Raw genomic sequence first — 22,209 nt, 5'->3', positions numbered from 1 at the left:
TCATCTGTTACATGGGCACTTCATTTTTTTTAAACTTATTACAACTCCAGACTTTTTTGCGTTCCGTACAAACCATTCAAAGCGACGTCATCAATTTTCAAAACTTTCTGACATCATTTTCTATTTTTTAGTCATTTACCGATTTGTTTAGAGAGCTAAATGACCGTGAAATTGAAAATCACTACAAAATGAACTCTGAAAATGTCGAAACTTGGCATGGTATCATCATTTCACCCACATAGCATGTGCAAAAGAGTAGAGAGGGTTACGGCAAAAACTGGACGCACTTCGTGTACAAACTGGACAATCTCTTTCGAAGTATCAGGGTTTCTGACGAGAACTCATCTGTTACACGGGCACTTCAATGTTTTTTAAACTTATTTGAACTCCAGCCTATTTTTGCGTTCAATATGCATCATTCAATGCGACGTCATCAATTTCCAACATGTTCTGACATCATTTGCTGTTTTTCAGTCATTTACCGATTTGTTTAGAGAGCTAAATGACGGTGAAATTGAAAATCACTACAAAATGAACTCTGAAAATGTTGGAACTTGGCATGGTATCATCATTTCGCCTGCATAGCATGTGCAAAAGAGTAGAGAGGGTCATGGCGAAAACTGGACGCACCTCGTGTACAAACTGGACAATCACTTTCGGAGTATCAGGGTTTCGGACGAGAACTCATCTGTTACACGGGCACTTCAATGTTTTTTAAACTTATTTGAACTCCAGCTTATTTTTGCGTTCAGTATGCATTATTCAAAGCAACGTCATCAATTTCCAACACGTTCTGACATCATTTGCTGTTTTTCAGTCATTTACCGATTTGTTTAGAGAGCTAAATGACGGTGAAATTGAAAATCACTACAAAATGAACTCTGAAAATGTTGAACTTGGCATGGTATCATTATTTCGCCCGCATAGCATGTGCAAAAGAGTAAAGAGGGTCACGGCTAAAACTGGACGCACCTCGTGTACAAACTGGACAATCTCTTTCGGAGTATCAGGGTTTCGGACGAGAACTCATCTGTTACACGGGCACCTCAATGTTTTTTAAACTTATTTGAACTCCAGCCTATTTTTGCGTTCAGTATGCATCATTCAAAGCGACGTCATCAATTTCCAACACGTTCTGACATCATTTGCTGTTTTCAGTCATTTACCGATTTGTTTAGAGAGCTAAATGACGGTGAAATTGAAAATCACTACAAAATGAACTCTGAAAATGTTGGAACTTGGCATGGTATCATCATTTCGCCCGCATAGCATGTGCAAAAGAGTAGAGAGGGTCACGGCGAAAACTGGACGCACCTCGTGTACAAACTGGACAATCTCTTTCGGAGTATCAGGGTTTCGGACGAGAACTCATCTGTTACACGGGCACTTCAATGTTTTTTAAACTTATTTGAACTCCAGCCTATTTTTGCGTTCAGTATGCATCATTCAAAGCGACGTCATCAATTTCCAACACGTTCTGACATCATTTGCTGTTTTTCAGTCATTTACCGATTTGTTTAGAGAGCTAATGACGGTGAAATTGAAAATCACTACAAAATGAATAGCAGAAAATAAATAATGCAGAAAAGAAAAAAACTATATAATTTTTTTTATATTCATAAAGAAACTAAATACAGCAAAAAAAATTACTCGGAAATAAATAGAAGAAAATTATATAAAAATTGTTGGGGCGCTGCCCGCTGGGCCTGCCAACCCTAGGGTTTGCAAATACAGGCCCAGAAGGGCGAGCAGGCTCAACGGGCAGCGCGCCAAAGTTAGGCCCAGAAGCCTGCTATAGAGAGGAGTTCGAGACAGCAGCCGCGACGGGGCTTTTAAACTGGTGCGGGCGCCCCTCGGCTAGCGAGGTGGGACTAAACTTGCCCGCACGGCTCCTGTGCCAGCGCACACCTTTAGTACCGGGTCGTGGCTCCAACCGGTACTAAAGGGGGGCCTTTAGTACCGGTTGGAGCCACGAACCGGTACTAAAGGGGCAGTTTCCCGCCCCTTGGCCTGGCGAAAATTGGCCTTTAGTACCGGTTGGTAGCTCCAACCGGTACTAAAGGTCCTCCTATATATATGGCACTTACGAAAAATTCAGTTTCATCGACCACCACTTCTTCTCCAACTACTTCGCGCGACATCGCCGTCGCCCCCGCCGCCCGTCGTCGCCGTCACCGCCGACGCCCTCACCGCCTGTCGTCGCCGTCACCGTCGTCGCCCTCACCGCCCGTCGTCGCCGTCACCGCCGTCGCCCCCGCCGCCCGTCGCCGCTGCCCCATACCACGTCGCCGTCTCGATCGCGCCGTCGCCCCCGGCCTGCCGCTCGTCGTCGCGCCGTCCCCGTCGCATCGCTGTCTCGCGCCGCCGCCCGTATGCCGCCGCCCCCCCGCTCGTACACACACACACACATACACACACACACATACACACACAGACAGACACACACACACACATATTGTTTTTACTTATTTTCTGTTTTCTGTTGTTTAGATTAATGTTAGATAAATTACGTAGATAAGAATGTTGGAATGTTAATGTTAGATGAATTATATGGAAAAGATGTTAAATATTAATGTCAATTTTAGATGAATTAGCTAGATATTAATTAGGTATATATATGAGATTTGAACTAGTTGAATTAATATAACTAGTTTATTTTTAGTATGAAAATTAATAGAACAAGTTTATTTTTAGTAAGAAAATTTAGGTATATGAGATTATTTAAACTAGTTGAATTAATATAACTAGTTTATTTTTAGTAAATGCTTAGTTGAATTAGTAGAACTAGTTTATTTTTAGTAAGAAAATTTAGGTATATGAGATTTGATGATCTAATTGAAATATTACTATATATATAGCTACTTTATATATTTTAGTAAGAAAATGAATAGAACTAGTTTATTTTTAGTAAATTCTTAGTTGAATTAGTTGAATTAATAGAACTAGTTTATTTTTAGTAAGAAAATTTAGATATCGGAGATTTGATGATCTAATTAAAATATTACTATATGGAACTAGCTACTTTATTTTAGTAAGAAAATTAATAGAACACGTTTATTTTTATTAAATGCTTAGTTGAATTAATAGAACTAGTTGAACTAATAGAAGTAGTTGAATTAGTTGAATTAATAGAACTAGTAAGTGTTTAATGTTTCACCTATATGAACATAGGAAATGTCGTCTGACGACGAAAAGAATTTCATTAAGTGCGAATTCTGTGAAGACCAGCGCGGCCTGTGCGACAGAAATTTCCTTGTTGATGATAGGCGCTTCAGCATCAAGCTGGATGAGACCTTCGAAGTGGATACAGTAAGTCACAACGACAAGTCTTTTTTCGTAATTAAGCATGACTTATATATGCTTCATTTGCTTCAACTTATAATTTTAAATTTTCACTATTCTACTAGCGCATCCCCTGCCATGCAAGAATTTTTGCCTTGGATAAGATAGGTTTCAGTGCTATGGAAACTATGGAGGTAAAGAAAGTTACCTGAAGACCGTACTTTCAACGTCAAATTATACAATGCAGACACGTACACCTATTTTGAATGCAAAACTTGGCAAGCACTATGCAAGGCTTATGCATTTGAGCCTGATATGGTTATCACCTTTGATATTCGTCCGGAAGATGATATTGAAGGTAATAGAGACATCTGGGTCGATGTGCAGACGCCTCCAGTTCTACCATTATGTGAGTTTCTCAACCATATTTATGTCTTTGATATTGTTTATTCAAAAATAGTTGACAACTAATTTTTATTGACAGCTTATTTTCATTCAAGCAAACATGTCCGGCGCTTGGTAGACAGGACCTACTACTGTCCCGGAGCTGAACTAAACTGCGAGGAGATAAGTCATTATGTTTCATGGCTTGAGGATCTTGATGCTGTTAAGAGAAATCATTTTTCTGAATTTGAAAATCTTAGTACTCAAAACGTGCGACCAATAGTGATCGTATTGAACTATGGTCACATGTATTTAGGAAAGATGGTAAGATTTTTACTATTAGTCCTCAGTGCATCTTTTGCATACATTATTTTTCAAGCTAAACTTTCATTGCTAAGTATATTAATTACTATACGATGTTCTTCAACAGGGACTCCCGATGACAGTTGTGCCTCAGTGGATCGAGACTAAAGGTCGCATGTCAATTGTTAGCTTACGGCCAAGATATCCTACAGTGCACATGAGTGCATTCAGGATTTCTGAAAGCGATGAATGCTTAATAGTGAAAGATTGGAGCAAAATTGTTAACGATCGCAGAGAAGTACTAGGGGGCAGCAATCAGAAGCGCAACCCACGATTAGGAGACAGGTTCATCTGCATGCTCCAATATGATGAATCAGGAGAGCTATACAAGTTCTATGCTATTTTACCTGAGAGAGAGCAGCAGGAGTGATTTAGCTAGTTATCATGCTCTTAGTACTTGTTGTCCTCTCATGCGTGTCCGTGTTCTTCGTCCTGAACTTAATCTCAAAGAGTGATTTGCTTTTGTGGTGTTATGAACACTTATAATATGATGATGATGATGATGATTAGGAGGAGTTATTATATCATTTATGAAAGAAACCGCATATTAGTTTCAACTGGATGGATCCTAGCTAAGTGATCAAGTATATGCCATATCCATATTACTTAGATCACTAAGTGATCAAGTATATGCCATATTACTTGATCACTTAGTGATCTAAGTAATATGGATATGGCATATACTTGATCACTTAGCTAGGATCCACATGCATACTGTCGAAACTAATCTGCGGTACTTTCACCTAATGATTTAACAACTCATTATAATGTAAAACAATCACTAAATTAAATTAAAAACACAAAACTAAAGGAAAAATAAAAATTAAAACCAAAACACACCCAAACATTTAGTACCGGTTGGTGTTACCAACCGGTACTAATGTCCTACACTCACCCGGGCATGGCTCGTGTCACGTGGTGGCACGTTAGCGCCGGTTCGTGCCAAACCGGTACTAAAGGGGGGGCCTTTAGTCTCCACTCCATAATGCCGGTTGCAGAACCGGCACTAAAGGCCCTTACGAACCGGTGATAAAGGCCGGTTCTGCACTAGTGTTCCTTCATGAACCGGCTTCCGTCTATCCCACCATAGTAGCTCTCCCTCTCTCAATTAATGGTGGATCTCAGTTCATGGTAGCAATACAACTTGGGGGGAAGAAATAGAGACGGGAATTACAGGAGAAACACACACACACACACCATTGAGACACCACTGCTTGGACACAGAAACATGAACAGAGGAGAAACAAACAAAAGTGACGTTTTGGTCCCGAACTCATAAGAACCTACATGAATAGTAAAATCTAGAAATAAAAAGAAAATAAATTCAAAAGATTTAAAAAATACAACAACCATTGCTTTAAATTTTTAACTGCTTTTCGTGATGAAATGACATTTGTGGATGTGTGGGGAAAATAAACAAAAATAGTGCTCCAAGATACTTTTAAAAATAGTACTTTGGCAACACTGACCTTTTTTTTGTAGACCTCCACAAATACCATTGTTGGAAATCGTAGCATAATTTAAAATTTTCCTACGCTCACCAAGATGCATCTATGGAGTCTACTAGCAATGAGGGGAAAGGAGTGCATCTACATACCCTTGTAGATCGCGAGCGGAAGCGTTCCAATGAACGTGGATGACGGAGTCGTACTCGCCGTGATCCAAATCACCGATGACCAAGTGCCGAACGGACGGCACCTCCGCGTTCAACACACGTACGGTGCAGCGACGTCTCCTCCTTCTTGATCCAGCAAGGGGGGAGGAGAGGTTGATGGAGATCCAGCAGCACGACGGCGTGGTGGTGGATGTAGCGCGTCTCCGGCAGGGCTTCGCCAAGCTTCTGCGAGAGAGAGAGAGAGAGAGAGAGAGAGAGAGAGAGAGGTGTTGCAGGGGAGGAGGGAGGCGCCCAAGGCTGTATTTTGCTGCCCTCCCTCCCCCCCCCACTATTTATAGGACCCCTGGGGGGCGCCAGCCCTTGGGAGATCAGATCTCCAAGGGGGGCGGCGGCCAAGTGGGGGGGAAGGGGTGCCTTGCCCCCCAAGGCAAGGGGGAAGCTCCCCCCCCCTAGGGTTCCCAACCCTAGGCGCATGGGGGGAGGCCCAAGGGGGGCGCCCCAGCCCACTAAGGGCTGGTTCCCTTCCACTTTCAGCCCATGGGGCCCTCCGGGATAGGTGGCCCCACCCGGTGGACCCCCGGGACCCTTCCGGTGGTCCCGGTACAATACCGGTAACCCCCGAAACTTTCCCGGTGGCCGAAACTTGACTTCCTATATATAATTCTTCACCTCCGGACCATTCCGGAACCTCTCGTGACGTCCGGGATCTCATCCGAGACTCCGAACAACTTTCAGGTTTCCGCATACATATATCTCTACAACCCTAGCGTCACCGAACCTTAAGTGTTTAGACCCTACGGGTTCGGGAGACATGCAGACATGACCGAGACGCCTCTCCGGTCAATAACCAACAGCGGGGTCTGGATACCCATGTTGGCTCCCACATGTTCCACGATGATCTCATCGTATGAACCACGGTGTCGAGGATTCAATCAATCCCGTATGCAATTCCCTTTGTCAAACGGTATTTTACTTGCCCGAGATTCGATCGTCGGTATCCCAATACCTTGTTCAATCTCGTTACCGGCAAGTCTCTTTACTCGTACCGCAATGCATGATCCCGTGACTAACGACTTAGTCACATTGAGCTCATTATGATGATGCATTACCGAGTGGGCCCAGAGATACCTCTCCGTCACACGGAGTGACAAATCCCAGTCTTGATCCGTGCCAACCCAACAGACACTTTCGGAGATACCCGTAGTGCACCTTTATAGTCACCCAGTTACGTTGTGACGTTTGGCACACCCAAAGCACTCCTACGGTATCCGGGAGTTGCACGATCTCATGGTCTAAGGAAAAGATACTTGACATTGGAAAAGCTCTAGCAAACGAAACTATACGACCTTTTATGCTATGCTTAGGATTGGGTCTTGTCCATCACATCATTCTCCTAATGATGTGATCCCGTTATCAACGACATCCAATGTCCATGGTCAGACAACCGTAACCATCTATTGATCAACGAGCTAGTCAACTAGAGGCTTACTAGGGACATGGTGTTGTCTATGTATCCACACATATATCTGAGTTTCCTATCAATACAATTCTAGCATGGATAATAAACGATTATCATGAATAAGGAAATATAATAATAACCAATTTATTATTGCCTCTAGGGCATATTTCCAACAGTCTCCCACTTGCACTAGAGTCAATAATCTAGTTCACATCACCATGTGATTAACACTCACTGGTCACATCACCATGTGACCAACATCTAAGGAGTTTACTAGAGTCAACAATCTAGTTCACATCACTATGTGATTAACACTCAATGTGTTCTGGTTTGATCATGTTATGCTTGTGAGAGAGGTTATTAGTCAACGGGTCTGAACCTTTCAGAACCGTGTGCTTTACGAATATCTATGTCATCTTGTGGATGCTACCATGCGCTATTTGGAGCCATTTCAAATAATTGCTCTACTATACGAATCCGGTTTACTACTCAGAGTCATCCGGATTAGTGTCAAAGTTCGCATCGACGTAACCCTTTACGACGAACTCCTTTCCACCTCCATAATCGAGAAAATTCCTTAATCCACTAGGTACTAAGGATAAGTTCGACCGCTGTCATGAGATCCTTTCCCGGATCACTATTGTACCCTCTTGACCAACTCATGGCAAGGCACACTACATGTGCGGTACATAGCATAGCATACTATAGAGCCTACGTCTAAAGCATAGGGGACGACGTTCGTCCTTTCTCTATCTTCTGCTGTGGTCAGGTCTTGAGTCTTACTCAATACTCACACCTTGTAACACAGCCAAGAACTCCTTCTTTGCTGATCTATTTTGAACTCTTTCAAAATCATGTCAAGGTGTGCTGTCTTTTGAAAGTATCATCAGGCGTCTTGATCTATCTCTATGGATCTTGATGCCCAATATGTAAGCAGCTTTATCCAGGTCTTCCTTTGAAAAACTCCTTTCAAACAACCCTTTATGCTTTCCAGAAATTTTACATCATTTCGGATCAACAATATGTCATTCACATATACTTATCAGAAATGTTGTAGCGCTCCCACTCACTTTATTGTAAATACAAGTTTCTAACAAACTTTGTATAAACCCAAAAACTCTGATCATTCCATCAAAGCGTATATTCTGACTCCGAGATGCTTGCTCTAAACCATGGAAGGATCGTTGGAGCTAGCATACCTTTTAGCATCCTTAGAATCGACAAAACCTTTCTGATTGTATCACATACAACCTTTCCTTACGAAAACTGGTAAGGAAACTTGTTTTGACATCCATCTGCCAGATTTCATAAATGCAGCTAATGCTAACATGATTCCGACGGACCTAAGCATCGCAACGGATGAGAGAAACTCATCGTAGTCAACTCCTTGAACTTGTGAAAATACTCTTTGCCACAAGTCGAGCTTCATAGACGGTAACATTACCGTCCATGCCCGTCTTCTTCTTAAAGATCCATTTATCTCAATGGCTTGCCGATCATCGGGCAAGTTCACCAAAGTCCATGCTTTGTTCTGATACATGGATTCTATCTCGAATTTCATGGCCTCGAGCCATTCATCGGAATATGGGCCCACCATCGCTTCTCCATAGCTCGTAGGTTCATTGTTGTCTAGCAACATGACTTCCACGACAGGATCACGCATTACTCTGAAGTAGTGCGCATCCTCGTCGTCCTACAAGGTTTGGTAGTGACTTGATCCGAAGTTTCATGATCACTATCATAAGCTTCCACTTCAATTGGTGTAGGTGCCACAGGAACAACTTCCTGTGCCCTGCTACACACTAGTTGAAGCGACGGTTCAATAACCTTATCAAGTCTCCACCATCCTCCCACTCAATTCTTTCGAGAGAAACTTTTCCTCGAGAAAGGACTCGTTTCTAGAAGCAATTACTTTTGCTTCCAGATCTGAAATAGGAGGTATACCCAACTATTTTTGGGTATTCTATGAAGATGCATTTATCCGCTTTGGGTTCGAGCTTATCAGCCTGAAACTTTTTCACATAAGCATCGCAGCCCCAAACTTTTAAGAAACGACAACTTAGGTTTCTATAAACGGTGTCGTCTCAACGGAATTGCGTGGTGCCCCTTTTAAAGTGAATGCGGTTGTCTCTAATGCCTAACCCATAAACGATAGTGGTAATTTGATAAGAAACATCATGGTATGCACCATATCCAATAGGGTGCAGTTATGATGTTCGGACACACCATCACACTATGGTGTTCTAGGCGGTATTAATTGTGAAACACTTTCCACAATGTCTCAATTGTGTGCCAAACTCGTATCTCAGATACTCATCTCTATGATCATATCACAGACATTTTATCCTCTTGTCACGACGATCTTCAACTTCACTCTGAAATTACTTGAACCTTTCAATAATTCAGACTAGTGTTTCATCAAGTAAATACACTCAGCATCTACTCAAATCATCTGTGAAGTAAGAACATAACGATATCCACTGCATGCCTCAGCACTCATTGGACTGCATACATCAAAATGTATTACTTCCAACAAGTTGCTCTCTTGTTCCATCTTACTGAAAACGAGGCCTTTCAGTCATCTTGCCCATGTGGTATGATTTGCATGTCTCAAGTGATTCAAAATCAAGTGAGTACAAACGATCCATCTGTATGGAGTTTCTTCATGCATATATACCAATAGACATGGTTCGCATGTCTCAATCTTTTCAAAAACGAGTGAGTCCAAAGATCCACCTACATGGAGCTTCTTCATGCGTTCTACACCAATATGACTCAAGTGGCAGTGCCACAAGTATGTGGTACTATCATTACTATCTTATATCTTCTGGCATGAACATGTGTATCACTACGATCGAGATTCATTTTAGGTGCAAGACCATTGAAGGTATTATTCAAATAAACAGAGTAACCATTATTCTCCTTAAATGAACAACCGTTTTGCGGTAAACATAATCCAATCATGTTCAACGCAAACACCAAATCTCGATGGTAGAGGGAGCATGCGATGCTTGATCACATCAACCTTGGAAACACTTCCAACACATATCGTCATCTCACCTTTAGCTAGTCTCCATTTATTCCGCAGCTTTTATTTCGAGTTACTAACACTTAGCAACCGAACCGGTATCTAATACCCTGGTGCTGCTAGGAGTACTAGTAAAGTACACATTCATGTAACGTATATCCAATATACTTCTGTTGACCTTGCCTGCTTTCTCATCTACCAAGTATCTAGGGTAGTACTGCTTCAGTGACCGTTCCTCTCATTACAGAAGCACTTAGTCTCGGGTTTGGGTTCAACCTTGGGATTCTTCACTAGAGCAGCAAACGACTTGCTGTTTCATGAAGTATACCTTTTGCCCTTGCCCTTCTTAAACTAGTGGTTTTACTAACCTCAACAATTGATGCTCCTTCTTGATTTCTACTCTCGCGGTGTCAAACATCGCGAATAGCTCAAGGATCATCATAACTATCCTTGATATGTTATAGTTCATCACGAAGCTCTACTAGCTTGGTGGCAGTGACTATGGAGAACTATCACTATCTCATCTGGGAGATTAACTCCCACTCGATTCAAGCGATTGTGGCACTCAGACAATCTGAGCACACGCTCAACGATTGAGCTTTTCTCCCTTAGTTTGCAGGCTCAAGAAATTTGTCAGAGGTCTCATACCTCTTGACGTGGGCACTAGTCTGAAATCCCAATTTCAGTCTTCGGAACATCTCACATGTTCTGCGACGTTTCAAAAACGTCTTTGGTGCCACAATTCTAAACCGCACTGAACTATCACGTAGTCATCAAAACGTGTATGTCAGATGTTTCGTAACATCTACAGACGACGCTGAGGTTCAGCACACCGAGCGGTGCATTAAGGACATAAGCCTTCTGCGCAGCAATGAGGACAATCCTCAGTTTACGGACCCAGTCCGCATAATTGCTACTACCAACTTTCAACTAAATTTTCTCTAGGAACATATCTTAACCAGTAGAACTAAAGCGCAAGCTATGACATAATTTGCAAATACCTTTTTGACTATGTTCATGATAATGAAGTTCATCTGATTATGAACTCCCACTCAGATAGACATCCCTCTAGTCATCTAAGTGAAACATGATCCGAGTTTAACTAGGCCGTGTCCGATCATCACGTGAGACGGACTAGTCAAGATCGGTGAACATCTCCATGTTGATCGTATCTTCTATACGACTCATGCTCGACCTTTCGGTCCTCCGTGTTCCGAGGCCATGTCTGTACATGCTAGGCTCGTCAAGTCAACCTAAGTGTATTGCGTGTGTTCCGAGGCCATGTCTGTACATGCTAGGCTCGTCAACACCCGTTGTATTCGAACGTTAGAATCTATCACACCCGATCATCACGTGGTGCTTCGAAACAACGAACCTTCGCAACGGTGCACAGTTAGGGTGAACACTTTCTTGAAATTATTATAAGGGATCATCTTACTTACTACCGTCGTTCTAAGCAAATAAGATGCAAAAACATGATAAACATCACATGCAATCAAATAGTGACATGATATGGCCAATATCATCATGCTCCTTTGATCTCCATCTTCGGGGCACCATGATCATCTTCGTCACCGGCATGACACCATGATCTCCATCATCATGATCTCCATCATTGTGTCTTCATGAAGTCGTCACGCCAACGATTACTTCTACTTCTATGGCTAACGAGTTTAGCAACAAAGTAAAGTAATTTACATGGCGTTATACAATGACACGCAGGTCATGCACAATAATAAAGACAACTCCTATGGCTCCTGCCGGTTGTCATACTCATCGACATGCAAGTCGTGATTCCTATTACAAGAATATGATCAATCTCATACATCACATATATCATTCATCACATCTTCTGGCCATATCACATCACATAGCACTTGCTGCAAAAACAAGTTAGACGTCCTCTAATTGTTGTTGCAAGTTTTTACCTGGTTTGTAGGATTCTAGCAAGAACGTTTTCTTACCTACGTATGACCACAACGTGATTTGCCAATTTCTATTTACCCTTCATAAGGACCCTTTTCATCGAATCCGTTTCGACTAAAGTAGGAGAGCCAGACACCCGCTAGCCACCTTATGCATCTAGTGCATGTCAGTCGGTGGAACCTGTCTCACGTAAGCGTACGTGTAAGGTCGGTCCGGGCCGCTTCATCCTACAATGCCGCCGAAACAAGAAACGACTAGTAGCGGCAAGAAGAATTGGCAAACTCAACGCCCACAACTGCTTTGTGTTCTACTCGTGCATAGTAACTACGCATAGACCTGGCTCATGATGCCACTGTTGGGAATCGTAGCATAATTTAAAATTTTCCTACGCTCACCAAGATGCATCTATGGAGTCTACTAGCAACGAGGGGAAAGGAGTGCATCTACATACCCTTGTAGATCGCGAGCGGAAGCGTTCCAATGAACGTAGATGACGGAGTCGTACTCGCCGTGATCCAAATCACCGATGACCAAGTGCCGAACGGACGGCACCTCCGCGTTCAACACACGTACGGTGCAGCGACGTCTCCTCCTTCTTGATCTAGCAAGGGGGAAGGAGAGGTTGATGGAGATCCAGCAGCACGACGGCGTGATGGTGGATGTAGCGGGTCTCCGGCAGGGCTTCGCCAAGCTTCTGCGAGAGAGAGAGAGAGAGAGAGAGAGAGAGAGGTGTTGCAGGGGAGGAGGGAGGCGCCCAAGGCTGTATTTTGCTGCCCTCCCTCCCCCCCACTATTTATAGGACCCCTGGGGGCGCCAGCCCTTGGGAGATCAGATCTCCAAGGGGGGCGGCGGCCAAGTGGGGGGGGGAAGGGGTGCCTTGCCCCCCAAGGCAAGGGGGAAGCTCCCCCCTAGGGTTCCCAACCCTAGGCGCATGGGGGGAGGCCCAAGGGGGGCGCCCCAGCCCACTAAGGGCTGGTTCCCTTCCACTTTCAGCCCATGGGGCCCTCCGGGATAGGTGGCCCCACCCGGTGGACCCCCGGGACCCTTCCGGTGGTCCCGGTACAATACCGGTAACCCCCGAAACTTTCCCGGTGGCCGAAACTTGACTTCCTATATATAATTCTTCACCTCCGGACCATTCCGGAACCTCTCGTGACGTCCGGGATCTCATCCGGGACTCCGAACAACTTTCGGGTTTCCGCATACATATATCTCTACAACCCTAGCGTCACCGAACCTTAAGTGTGTAGACCCTATGGGTTCGGGAGACATGCAGACATGACCGAGACGCCTCTCCGGTCAATAACCAACAGCGGGATCTGGATACCCATGTTGGCTCCCACATGTTCCACGATGATCTCATCGGATGAACCACGGTGTCGAGGATTCAATCAATCCCGTATGCAATTCCCTTTGTCAAACGGTATTTTACTTGCCCGAGATTCGATCGTCGGTATCCCAATACCTTATTCAATCTCGTTACCGGCAAGTCTCTTTACTCGTACCGCAATGCATGATCCCGTGACTAACGACTTAGTCACATTGAGCTCATTATGATGATGCATTACCGAGTGGGCCCAGAGATACCTCTCCGTCACACGGAGTGACAAATCCCAGTCTTGATCCGTGCCAACCCAACAGACACTTTCGGAGATACCCGTAGTGCACCTTTATAGTCACCCAGTTACGTTGTGACGTTTGGCACACCCAAAGCACTCCTACGGTATCCGGGAGTTGCACGATCTCATGGTCTAAGGAAAAGATACTTGACATTGGAAAAGCTCTAGCAAACGAAACTATACGACCTTTTATGCTATGCTTAGGATTGGGTCTTGTCCATCACATCATTCTCCTAATGATGTGATCCCGTTATCAACGACATCCAATGTCCATGGTCAGGAAACCGTAACCATCTGTTGATCAACGAGCTAGTCAACTAGAGGCTTACTAGGGACATTGTGTTGTCTATGTATCCACACATGTATCTGAGTTTCCTATCAATACAATTCTAGCATGGATAATAAACGATTATCATGAATAAGGAAATATAATAATAACCAATTTATTATTGCCTCTAGGGCATATTTCCAACAACCATTTCATCACAAATAATTTAACCAAGTGAACCACTCACCAATGTTTATCATAAAAAAAATTCAAACTTTGTACTATTTGTTTATATTTTACTGTTCATTTGGGTGCACTTGGGGAGTAGAAACTCTCCATATACTGAAACAAACAACACCCCATGAGATGAAACAAACTCGAAGGTGCAAGCTCACCAACCGCCGGGAGGTGCTCCATTTTCCCGGGCCATCACTAGAGCTTGCTCACTGGCATCGGATGCACACATGGTTTCGTAAGCTCCTGCGTCCATGCGAATCATGCTAGCAGCGGCTAGGCTCTCGTGTGATGATGCCACTCGGCCCGACCACTCATACGACGCCGCTTGCCCCGCAATTGTTGTGGCTATGGTAATGGCGGATAGAGATAATGAAGAGGGGGATGCCCACTGGCATGTGGGCTCCACATTTCAAGGTGGATATTGGGTTTGAGACGTTTGGGAACATAAAAAAGCACTACCCACAAAACCTATGCTATCTTACAAATTGGAGTTGGCGATGGTGGTGTTGAATTCACACCCCCCCCCCCCCCCCCCACTCCACTCTAATCTCCTTCATCCATTTCAAACGGACCAGACCTCTTCAATTTGAAGAAGGCGAAAAAATGGTTTCATGCTTTATATTATAAAGAAGAGGAGGAAGAAGAAAGCATATCTTGCAGTGGTGCTCCCATTGCTGCCACAGTTATGCATGTGCCGTGTTGGCTGCTAGATTGAGTGATGTGCACTGATTGTTATATAACTACTAATCCGGTACAACTGAATCATTTTTGTGTTTCGTAGCAATGAACTAGCATTATGCTAGTGAATTAGTCATGAATCTCATATTGGGGAAACACTGATACTTCCTTGGTGGGGATGTCGCAAGGAACTGCTCACTCATTCTTGTTGTCATAGTTGTTGTCTGATTGTGGGAAACTTTTGATCTATTCATCTTTAATCATGAAAGTAAAGCGAACACACGAAATAATAAAAATTACACCCAGATTCGTAGACCACCTAGCAACGAATACAAGCACTGAAGTGAGCCGAAGGCGCGCCGCCGTCATCGCTCCTCCCTCGTCGGAGCCGGACAGAACTTGTTGTAGTAGAGAGTGGAGAAGTCATCGTGGCCCCGTAGAACCAACGCACCAGAACAATAATCGCCGCCGATGAAGAGAAACTTAGATCGGAAGGATGCAACCTGAAGACGCATGAAACCTTACTCATTCTTGTTGTCATCGTTGTTGTTATTGATCTTGCTTAACTTTGTGTTGCATCTTTGAAATAATAGATTGTGAGTATTTTTGTGCAGCCACGGATTGCATGCAAAGGAATTTTGTAAACACGGCAATTATCTCTCTCCATTTGCTATGCACATTCCCTGTCACTGCCAGTAATCATCGGCCGACAGTTCAGTTATCTCCCTCCGGCTAGGAGCTAGCATCACCCTAAAAATAATCCGACAGATCCTTCTAACTTCTTCCTACCCACTACCAAAACAATCATCATACTGCCCCGAGCAGACACAGAAAGAGAGGACGAAAAAGAATGGACATATCTACAGTGAGCTTCAGGCGGCTTCAGCTCATCAGCTGCCGTTGGGCAACTCCTGCTCTTCCCGGTGCGACGGGAGCCCCCGGCTCCGCAAGGTGCGCGTGCTCGACGTCGTCATGGCGTTCGACGCGGATGCGGATGCCGACGCGGACGCGGACGCGTGCGACGTCGACGGGGTCGTGCCCGACGACGAGCCGTCGGAGTACTGCGACGAGCTGCGCAGGCCGTGCGCCCTCCTCCGGTACCGCGACCCGGGCGCCCCGGGCCGCGTCGGCTCCTCCAGCGTGCTCTGCTTCTTGGAGAGGATGATGACCACGCGCTTCATGTCCGGCCGCAGCCGCGGGTCCGCCTGCACGCACAGCAGCCCGATGCGGACGCACATGAGCACCTGGTCCGGCGTGGCCGACGCCTTCACCGACGGGTCCAGCAGCTCCATGCTCCGCTCCTCCTTGTACAGCTTCCAGGCCTGCATGCACGCAACACATTCTTATCCTTCCAGGCTAGCTGCATGCACGAGATGGCACGGATCATCAATGGAGGAAACCGCACATACTAGTACGTACGTAATCGAGGAGGTTGTCGGCGCTGGATCGGGGCGGCGGGATGAAGGAGGAGTTCTTGCGGCCGGAGAGGATCTCGAGGACGAGGACGCCGAAGCTGAAGACGTCGGCCTTGGCGGAGAGGTGGCCGTGCATGAGGTACTCGGGCGCCATGTAGCCGTTGGTGCCGGCGACGCGGGTCTGGACGTGGGAGCGGCCGTCGCCGGCCTCCGGGAAGAGGCGGGCCATGCCGAAGTCGGCGATCTTGGCGACCCAGCGTTCGTCGAGGAGGATGTTGCTGGCCTTGATGTCGCGGTGGATGATGGGCGTGTGCGCGTCCTCGTGCAGGTACAGCAGCCCCCGCGCCACGCCCACCACCACCTCCAGACGCCGCGGCCACGTCAGCTCCGCGCGCAATGGCCTGTCGCCGTCGCTGCTGCTGCCGGCTGGACATTCGAAAGACAAGGATGATGACATTAGAGCTACGTACAGTACAGAGCATGCCGCGATCACAGCTCGCAAAAATTCAGAATCCTCTGCGTTTCAGTATGCAAAATCAGAAATCGAAGTAACAGAAGTACACGTGATTTAGTGACAAACGACACTATATCATCTGACAAATAATCAATGGGCGAACCAACCTGTGGTTGGATGGTTAGGTGGACAGTGGTATCCCAGCCCCTGGTCACCAGGGTTCAAGTCCTAATGCTCGCATTTATCCTGGATTTATTTCAGGACTTCCGGCAATGTGTATTCAGTGAAAGGAGACGTTGACGCCTCGACGAATAATCATTGGGGCTGCCTAGAGGTGAGTCGATTGAAAAGTTAATTTGCGCCAGTCGATCTGTTTTTAGCCATTGGATGTGAAATGAACGGTTATATTGTTTCTCAACACCCTGCCTCATCCCCTCTTCTTCTTCTTCCCTTAACCGCCACACCTACCACCGGCCTAACCGCCGTCCTTCGCGACCTGCGGTCGGCGGCGCTGCCGCGCCAGCCCGGCTGCCCCTTAACCACCGCCCACCCTTGTACTTCCGCCACCCACTGCCATCCCTCTAACCTCGGTAGACCTCGAAGTCCGACGCCGGTGAACCTGCACCCCCGGTCACCCCTAAGATAGACAAGGAGGCGCATGCTCCCCTTGCACCCGCCGCACCCCTAAGATAGACACGGAGGCTACTCCGCCGTGGCTGCTGCTGCCTCCGCCGGCGGCCTCGGTGCTCCTCCGCGGCTGCTGCTTCTTCTCCACCTAATCGACTAGCCCAAATTTGAATTTCAGGCGACTGACGTCCAACAAAACTGATAATCAATTATTTCGGGCCTTTTTGTACGACTTCCTCGGCTGTAGAGTACAATGTGGCCAGCAATCATCTCCCCTTTATTTCCTGGGGGGCAAAAAAAATCTACACTTTGTTTGATACTCTTGATTCTACTGTAGGCTCTCCTCGATCACCAAACAACCAGCTCGGAATAACAAGATTCCAACAGTCACTTGCAAAGGCATACAGTTCCTAAACTTGGCACCACACACACAGGGCAGCCCCAGCAAGTTAGCGTCGCCGTGTGCTGCCCGGCACTCTGCGATGACACGTCGGATCGGACCGGACGGCGACGTGCCAGCGCCGCCTCATGGACCGGATCGGCCAGGGGGGAGGAACTCAATCAAACGGAGGGAGCAAGAAACGTGCACATGAAGTGAATCCGGTCCCGGGTGCAGCGCGGGTGCACTGCACCCAGCCATAGGCACCCACGTTGGACTAACATGAGGAAAACCAAGGCATTCTTCGATGATTCCATGCCAGAAACAGCGAGTGCAAGACTTTGACTCAGTTAAAAAGGTTATCGCGGGAAAGGGAGGGCCCGGCGAAAGCAGAAGAATAGTTCGGTTAGGGTTTGGAGATCGACTGCGATGTCCATCCACAGGGGGCGCAAAACAAAAGAATGGTGCACGTTTATTGCTTTTCCTCGTGTATGTAAGAACCGCGCGTGCAGGAGTTGGAGATTTGCAGCCAAGAGCAAGTGCGTCAGAACTCCCTGCCTCACGATCGAACGCGACTTAAGTAGTGGCGTCAAAAGCCAACTTTCTAAGCGTGCGTCCAGCCACCTGGTTAAGTTGTAGCCTAGAAAGAAAAGCAACCGATCGGAGAGGAACAATTGGCCACTGATTCTGGTTTCGTTGATCAAACTGTCACTTTCAGGGCCCCTCAATTGGGTGCGCGCCCCCAACGAATTTTGACGGGAAGCGTACGGCCCCGTATAAGTAAAAAAAAAAAAGCAAACTACTACTCTTCCTGAGCAAGCGTTCGGTCTGCATATTGATAGAGTGCACGATCGAACGTAGCTGAACCATGACCCTGGATGGCATCATCACGGCATCATGTGATGCATATGCGTACTTGCCGTACGTACGTCGCTTCTAGAAGGGCAGGAACGAATGCACAAGCACAATAGCACGCAAGCAAAGAGAGCAACGGGATGACGAGTCAAGAGTAAAACCAGGGCCTGGGAAGGATATAGTATTATTTCGCGCTAACAGATTTCTTGTTTGTGTTGTCAAAGTTAAACCGGCAAGGCAACACATACATACATGGACATGGTCTCATCTTCTTACAACGCGCCGCGGACACGAATTTTCCAAACAAAGCGTGCTGTGCTGACTGAGCTCCATCCACGCGTTCGACCATTCGTGCATTGGAATTTTTCAAAAGGGCCCCGCTTTGCAAAATCTGCTTTTGCCGTTTATGGCCTGGACCAGTGGTCAAGTGTCTATTGATCACACGGTTGTCCTGTTCCTGCTTCCTAAAGGGGTAACAGCGACGACAGCACAGCGTACTACGGGTTACAACAGTGGACCGTTCGTTATTCATCGCGCCTACGTCATGGATGACCAACGAGCTGAAATTAACATATGCATTTTTTTTCTAGTAAAAACTCATAATTCTAGCATGTAGTACAGTACAATTCTAAATCCAAGTTCGCAAACTGATACCCAATACAAATGTCAAGTTGCCAACCCAACTACTGTACGGCGTAGTCTCCTACATAATCCAATTCAATCTTGAAAGGATATGGATGTGGCTATCAACCTATGATGACAAATTAAATTAAAAAGACCAAAAATGTCTGCACTTGCTGACTGCGTCTGCATTTTTTACTGTCTACTACTCCAGGTATAGTTTTAGCACGCCAGGTATATCTCTGCATGCAGTTTTTTTTTTAGTTTTTTTTTTCTCTAGATAGATGCTTCCACTGTTGCAGAGCATGGCCCTATTCCATCATACAGTACCATAGATTGATGTGAATGTGTATACGACTATATACGGTGCTGCTGCGACATTGCTCTCATGTCTCATCGGTTCAGCAATCAGCAATTCAGCATGCGTGTGCATTCTGAAAATGAATAGCAATCATTTTAGCAGACGTCTATGCGGGCATCATTTCTTCTTTGACTTCTATCGTTCTGTAAGAGATCTGCGTACGCTTGCGGAGAGGCGTCGGCAGCATGGTATCCTCACTGACGCGAGCAATGAACGGATATGTACGTTTCTAGCTACTCTGTGTGAACTCGCTGATGCAACTTTCCGGTGCATTAATTTCCTAGTACTACGAAATATCACCACCAACCATGTGCATCTTTTCTTGCGCAAGCGTGTTTCTTCGTCTTCCGATCGCACAGGGTTGGTCGGAAATCACGTTCAAATGCGCAAAATGGGGAATTATGGGGAATTCACTCACGAATCAACCAACCAACTAAATTAAAGCATGGATTGGAAGGAAGGCAAGGGAATGGCGACGAGAAATTCAGGTGGAATCGAGTGACTCACAGTGTGTTTTGCTGCCGGTGGTGGGCGGCGGGGCGGCGGCGGCGGAGAAGAGGATCTTGTCGAGGCTCTCGTTGGGGACGTACTCGTAGACGAGCAGCTTCTCGTCGGCGCCGTGGGCGCAGTAGCCGAGCAGGTTGACGACGTTGCGGTGCTGGACGCGGGACAGCAGGTTGGCCTCGTTCTTGAACTCCCGCGCGCCCTGCCTGGACCCGGCGCCCAGCCGCTTGACGGCCACGTCCCGTCCGTCGGCGAGCTGGCCCCGGTAGACGGGGCCGAAGCCGCCCTGCCCGAGCTTCTGCTTCTCCGAGAAGTTGCGCGTGGCCGCCGCCAGCGCCTCGTACCGGAACGCGCGCTGCTCCCGCGCCGCGATGGCCTCCAGGTCCTCCTCCTCCCGCCGCGCCGACGCCGACGTCCCGCGGCGGGAGGCGAAGGGCCGCCGGATCCGCTCCAGCAGGTCCCGGGGCTTCATGTCCTCCGCCGCCAGGCCGGCCGGGCTTCGCCGGGGAGGGGAGGGGACGCGGTGGGCGTCTGTCGCGCGCCGTGCGCGTCCGGGCGGGCGAGGGATGGAGGAAGTTTGGCAGTGAGGCCGACGCGCGCGTGTCGTGTCTGCCTTCGGGGTCGGGGTGGTGTGTGGAGCTGGGACGAGAGGTGAGGAGCGCGAGGTGTTTGAGAGCCGTCGCTGCCGCGGGAGAGCGAGGAAAGTTCAGGCGACTGCGCGTTGACAAACGGGTGGTGTGCCCGTCCGGGCTGCCGGTGCCGTGACCACGGGCTATCGTTGGCTCTGCGTTTGCATATATTTGGGACGTGCGGTACAAATATTTACTGTGCTGCAACAGATTTGACCGTGGCTGTGATGGAGTAGCGCCAGATGGGCGACGTTCCCCTGACTTCACTGTGCTGCCAGCAGTAGGCACACACGACAAGCGACGCCCCTTCTCGGCGACTTCCTTCGGCTCCGGGAAACTGCGGCGAAACGGCGGGCGCCAAGATTGACCCACGTTTTTTCACTTTCCTTTGTTGCAATTGCATAAAGCCGCCCATTTTTGTTTGGTTTTCGGTGGCACCGGCGACGGCGAAGCAATGCACTGGCGACGTCTTCCCTCAGAAAGAAACTTTTTTTTTCTCTGGCGACATCTCTGTGTGACTCTGTTTGTTGTTTTTATAGGTCCACTGATCAGGTGACTACTTGAGAGCGAATCATGCTACTAGTATTTTCTAGCCGGCCGGTATCACTGTCTGGAGGCTCATCCAGCGTCAGAGTCCGGCTCCGTGATCCGGCGCGCAGGCGGGGCGGCCAACAGAAGATTCCATTTGTGTTCACAGAAAAGAAACAGAAAGAAGAAGTTCCAGCCGCCGCAATCTGCGTGCGCATTGTGAACTAGTAGCAGCATGAAACGCGGATAAATTTTTTTAAACGGATGCAAAAGATTTGCTCATCCATTAAATAAGAGAAAAATAGAGTTTGACAGTTTGTAAGTGACTCTACAAATAAACGGCATGGCAATTACTCTCGTACAACAATACGTCCTAGTTTCTTAGCACCCGCTGTAACCCATAGGTTGGCCTCAAGCAGTATATTTTGAAGAAGAATAGGCGGTGGCGCACTCTTGTGGCGAAACACTGAAAACGTCAGGTAGGAGCACATCACAAGCCAAAAAATTCAATGCCTAGTGACCAGAGAATGACAACTTTTAGCTGGCAAGCCTAACAATTTCGTGCTTCAGTTTACTTTTTAAAAGAAAATTGCCGTACGTGTCGACTAACTTGTCATCATCGCGTCATTGGAATTGCCACACGATTTGCCACGTGCTCGTACCTGACGTCAAGTACTTATCATTTCCGTAAAATCTTAAAGCATCTACAGCCGGGGACCTCAAACATGTCTCAAACGCCCGGGCGGGTTGATCGGTCACAAAAAAAAACTGACCCACCCGGATGCCTCAAACCGTCCTCAGACGCATAGGTTGTCCGGCGCACCTCATATCCAGCCCAAATATAGGGAGGATATGGGGCGGCCCAGGCGCGTCGGCCAGTCAGCCCAGCCCACCCCGACCGCGCATATATCCCCTCCGATGAACCCTAGACCTCAGTCCACTCCACTCTCTCAGTCCTTTCCTCTTCCTAATCCGTC

The 22,209-nt window shown here is 46.9% G+C and overlaps 1 protein-coding gene across 2 annotated transcripts; it reads right to left on the bottom strand.

Annotated features, from left to right (window-relative positions):
- Window positions 1-15,495: 15,495 nt before the first annotated feature.
- Window positions 15,496-20,867, bottom strand: LOC109772029 (cysteine-rich receptor-like protein kinase 43). Of its 2 annotated transcripts, none has more exons than XM_020330722.4 (3): window positions 20,079-20,867; window positions 16,269-16,700; window positions 15,496-16,181 (listed from the first exon to the last, which is right to left on the bottom strand). In XM_020330722.4, the coding sequence occupies exons 1-3, from the start codon at window positions 20,545-20,547 to the stop codon at window positions 15,742-15,744; spliced, it is 1,341 nt and encodes a 446-aa protein (XP_020186311.1). In that variant the 5' UTR covers window positions 20,548-20,867; the 3' UTR covers window positions 15,496-15,741. The 2 variants fall into 2 exon arrangements, with proteins under 2 accessions (XP_020186311.1, XP_020186312.1); XM_020330723.4 differs by having other exon boundaries at window positions 16,279-16,700.
- Window positions 20,868-22,209: the final 1,342 nt, after the last annotated feature.

The sequence above is a fragment of the Aegilops tauschii genome, chromosome 5 (assembly GCF_002575655.3).
Source record: "Aegilops tauschii subsp. strangulata cultivar AL8/78 chromosome 5, Aet v6.0, whole genome shotgun sequence".
Lineage (NCBI taxonomy): Eukaryota > Viridiplantae > Streptophyta > Magnoliopsida > Poales > Poaceae > Aegilops > Aegilops tauschii.
The sequence above is the reverse complement of the archived record's forward strand: the minus strand, read 5'-3'. Positions and strand labels throughout refer to the sequence as shown.

Excerpts from the sequence above, each read along its gene's own strand:
- LOC109772029 (XM_020330722.4), bottom strand. The coding sequence starts at position 20,547 with ATGAAGCCCCGGGACCTGCTGGAGCGGATCCGGCGGCCCTTCGCCTCC. Across the intron at positions 16,701-20,078 it reads CACCGGCAGCAAAACACACT|CCGGCAGCAGCAGCGACGGC; the intron begins GTGAGTCACTCG and ends TCGAATGTCCAG. Across the intron at positions 16,182-16,268 it reads CCTCGATTACGTACGTACTA|GCCTGGAAGCTGTACAAGGA; the intron begins GTATGTGCGGTT and ends GCGTGCATGCAG.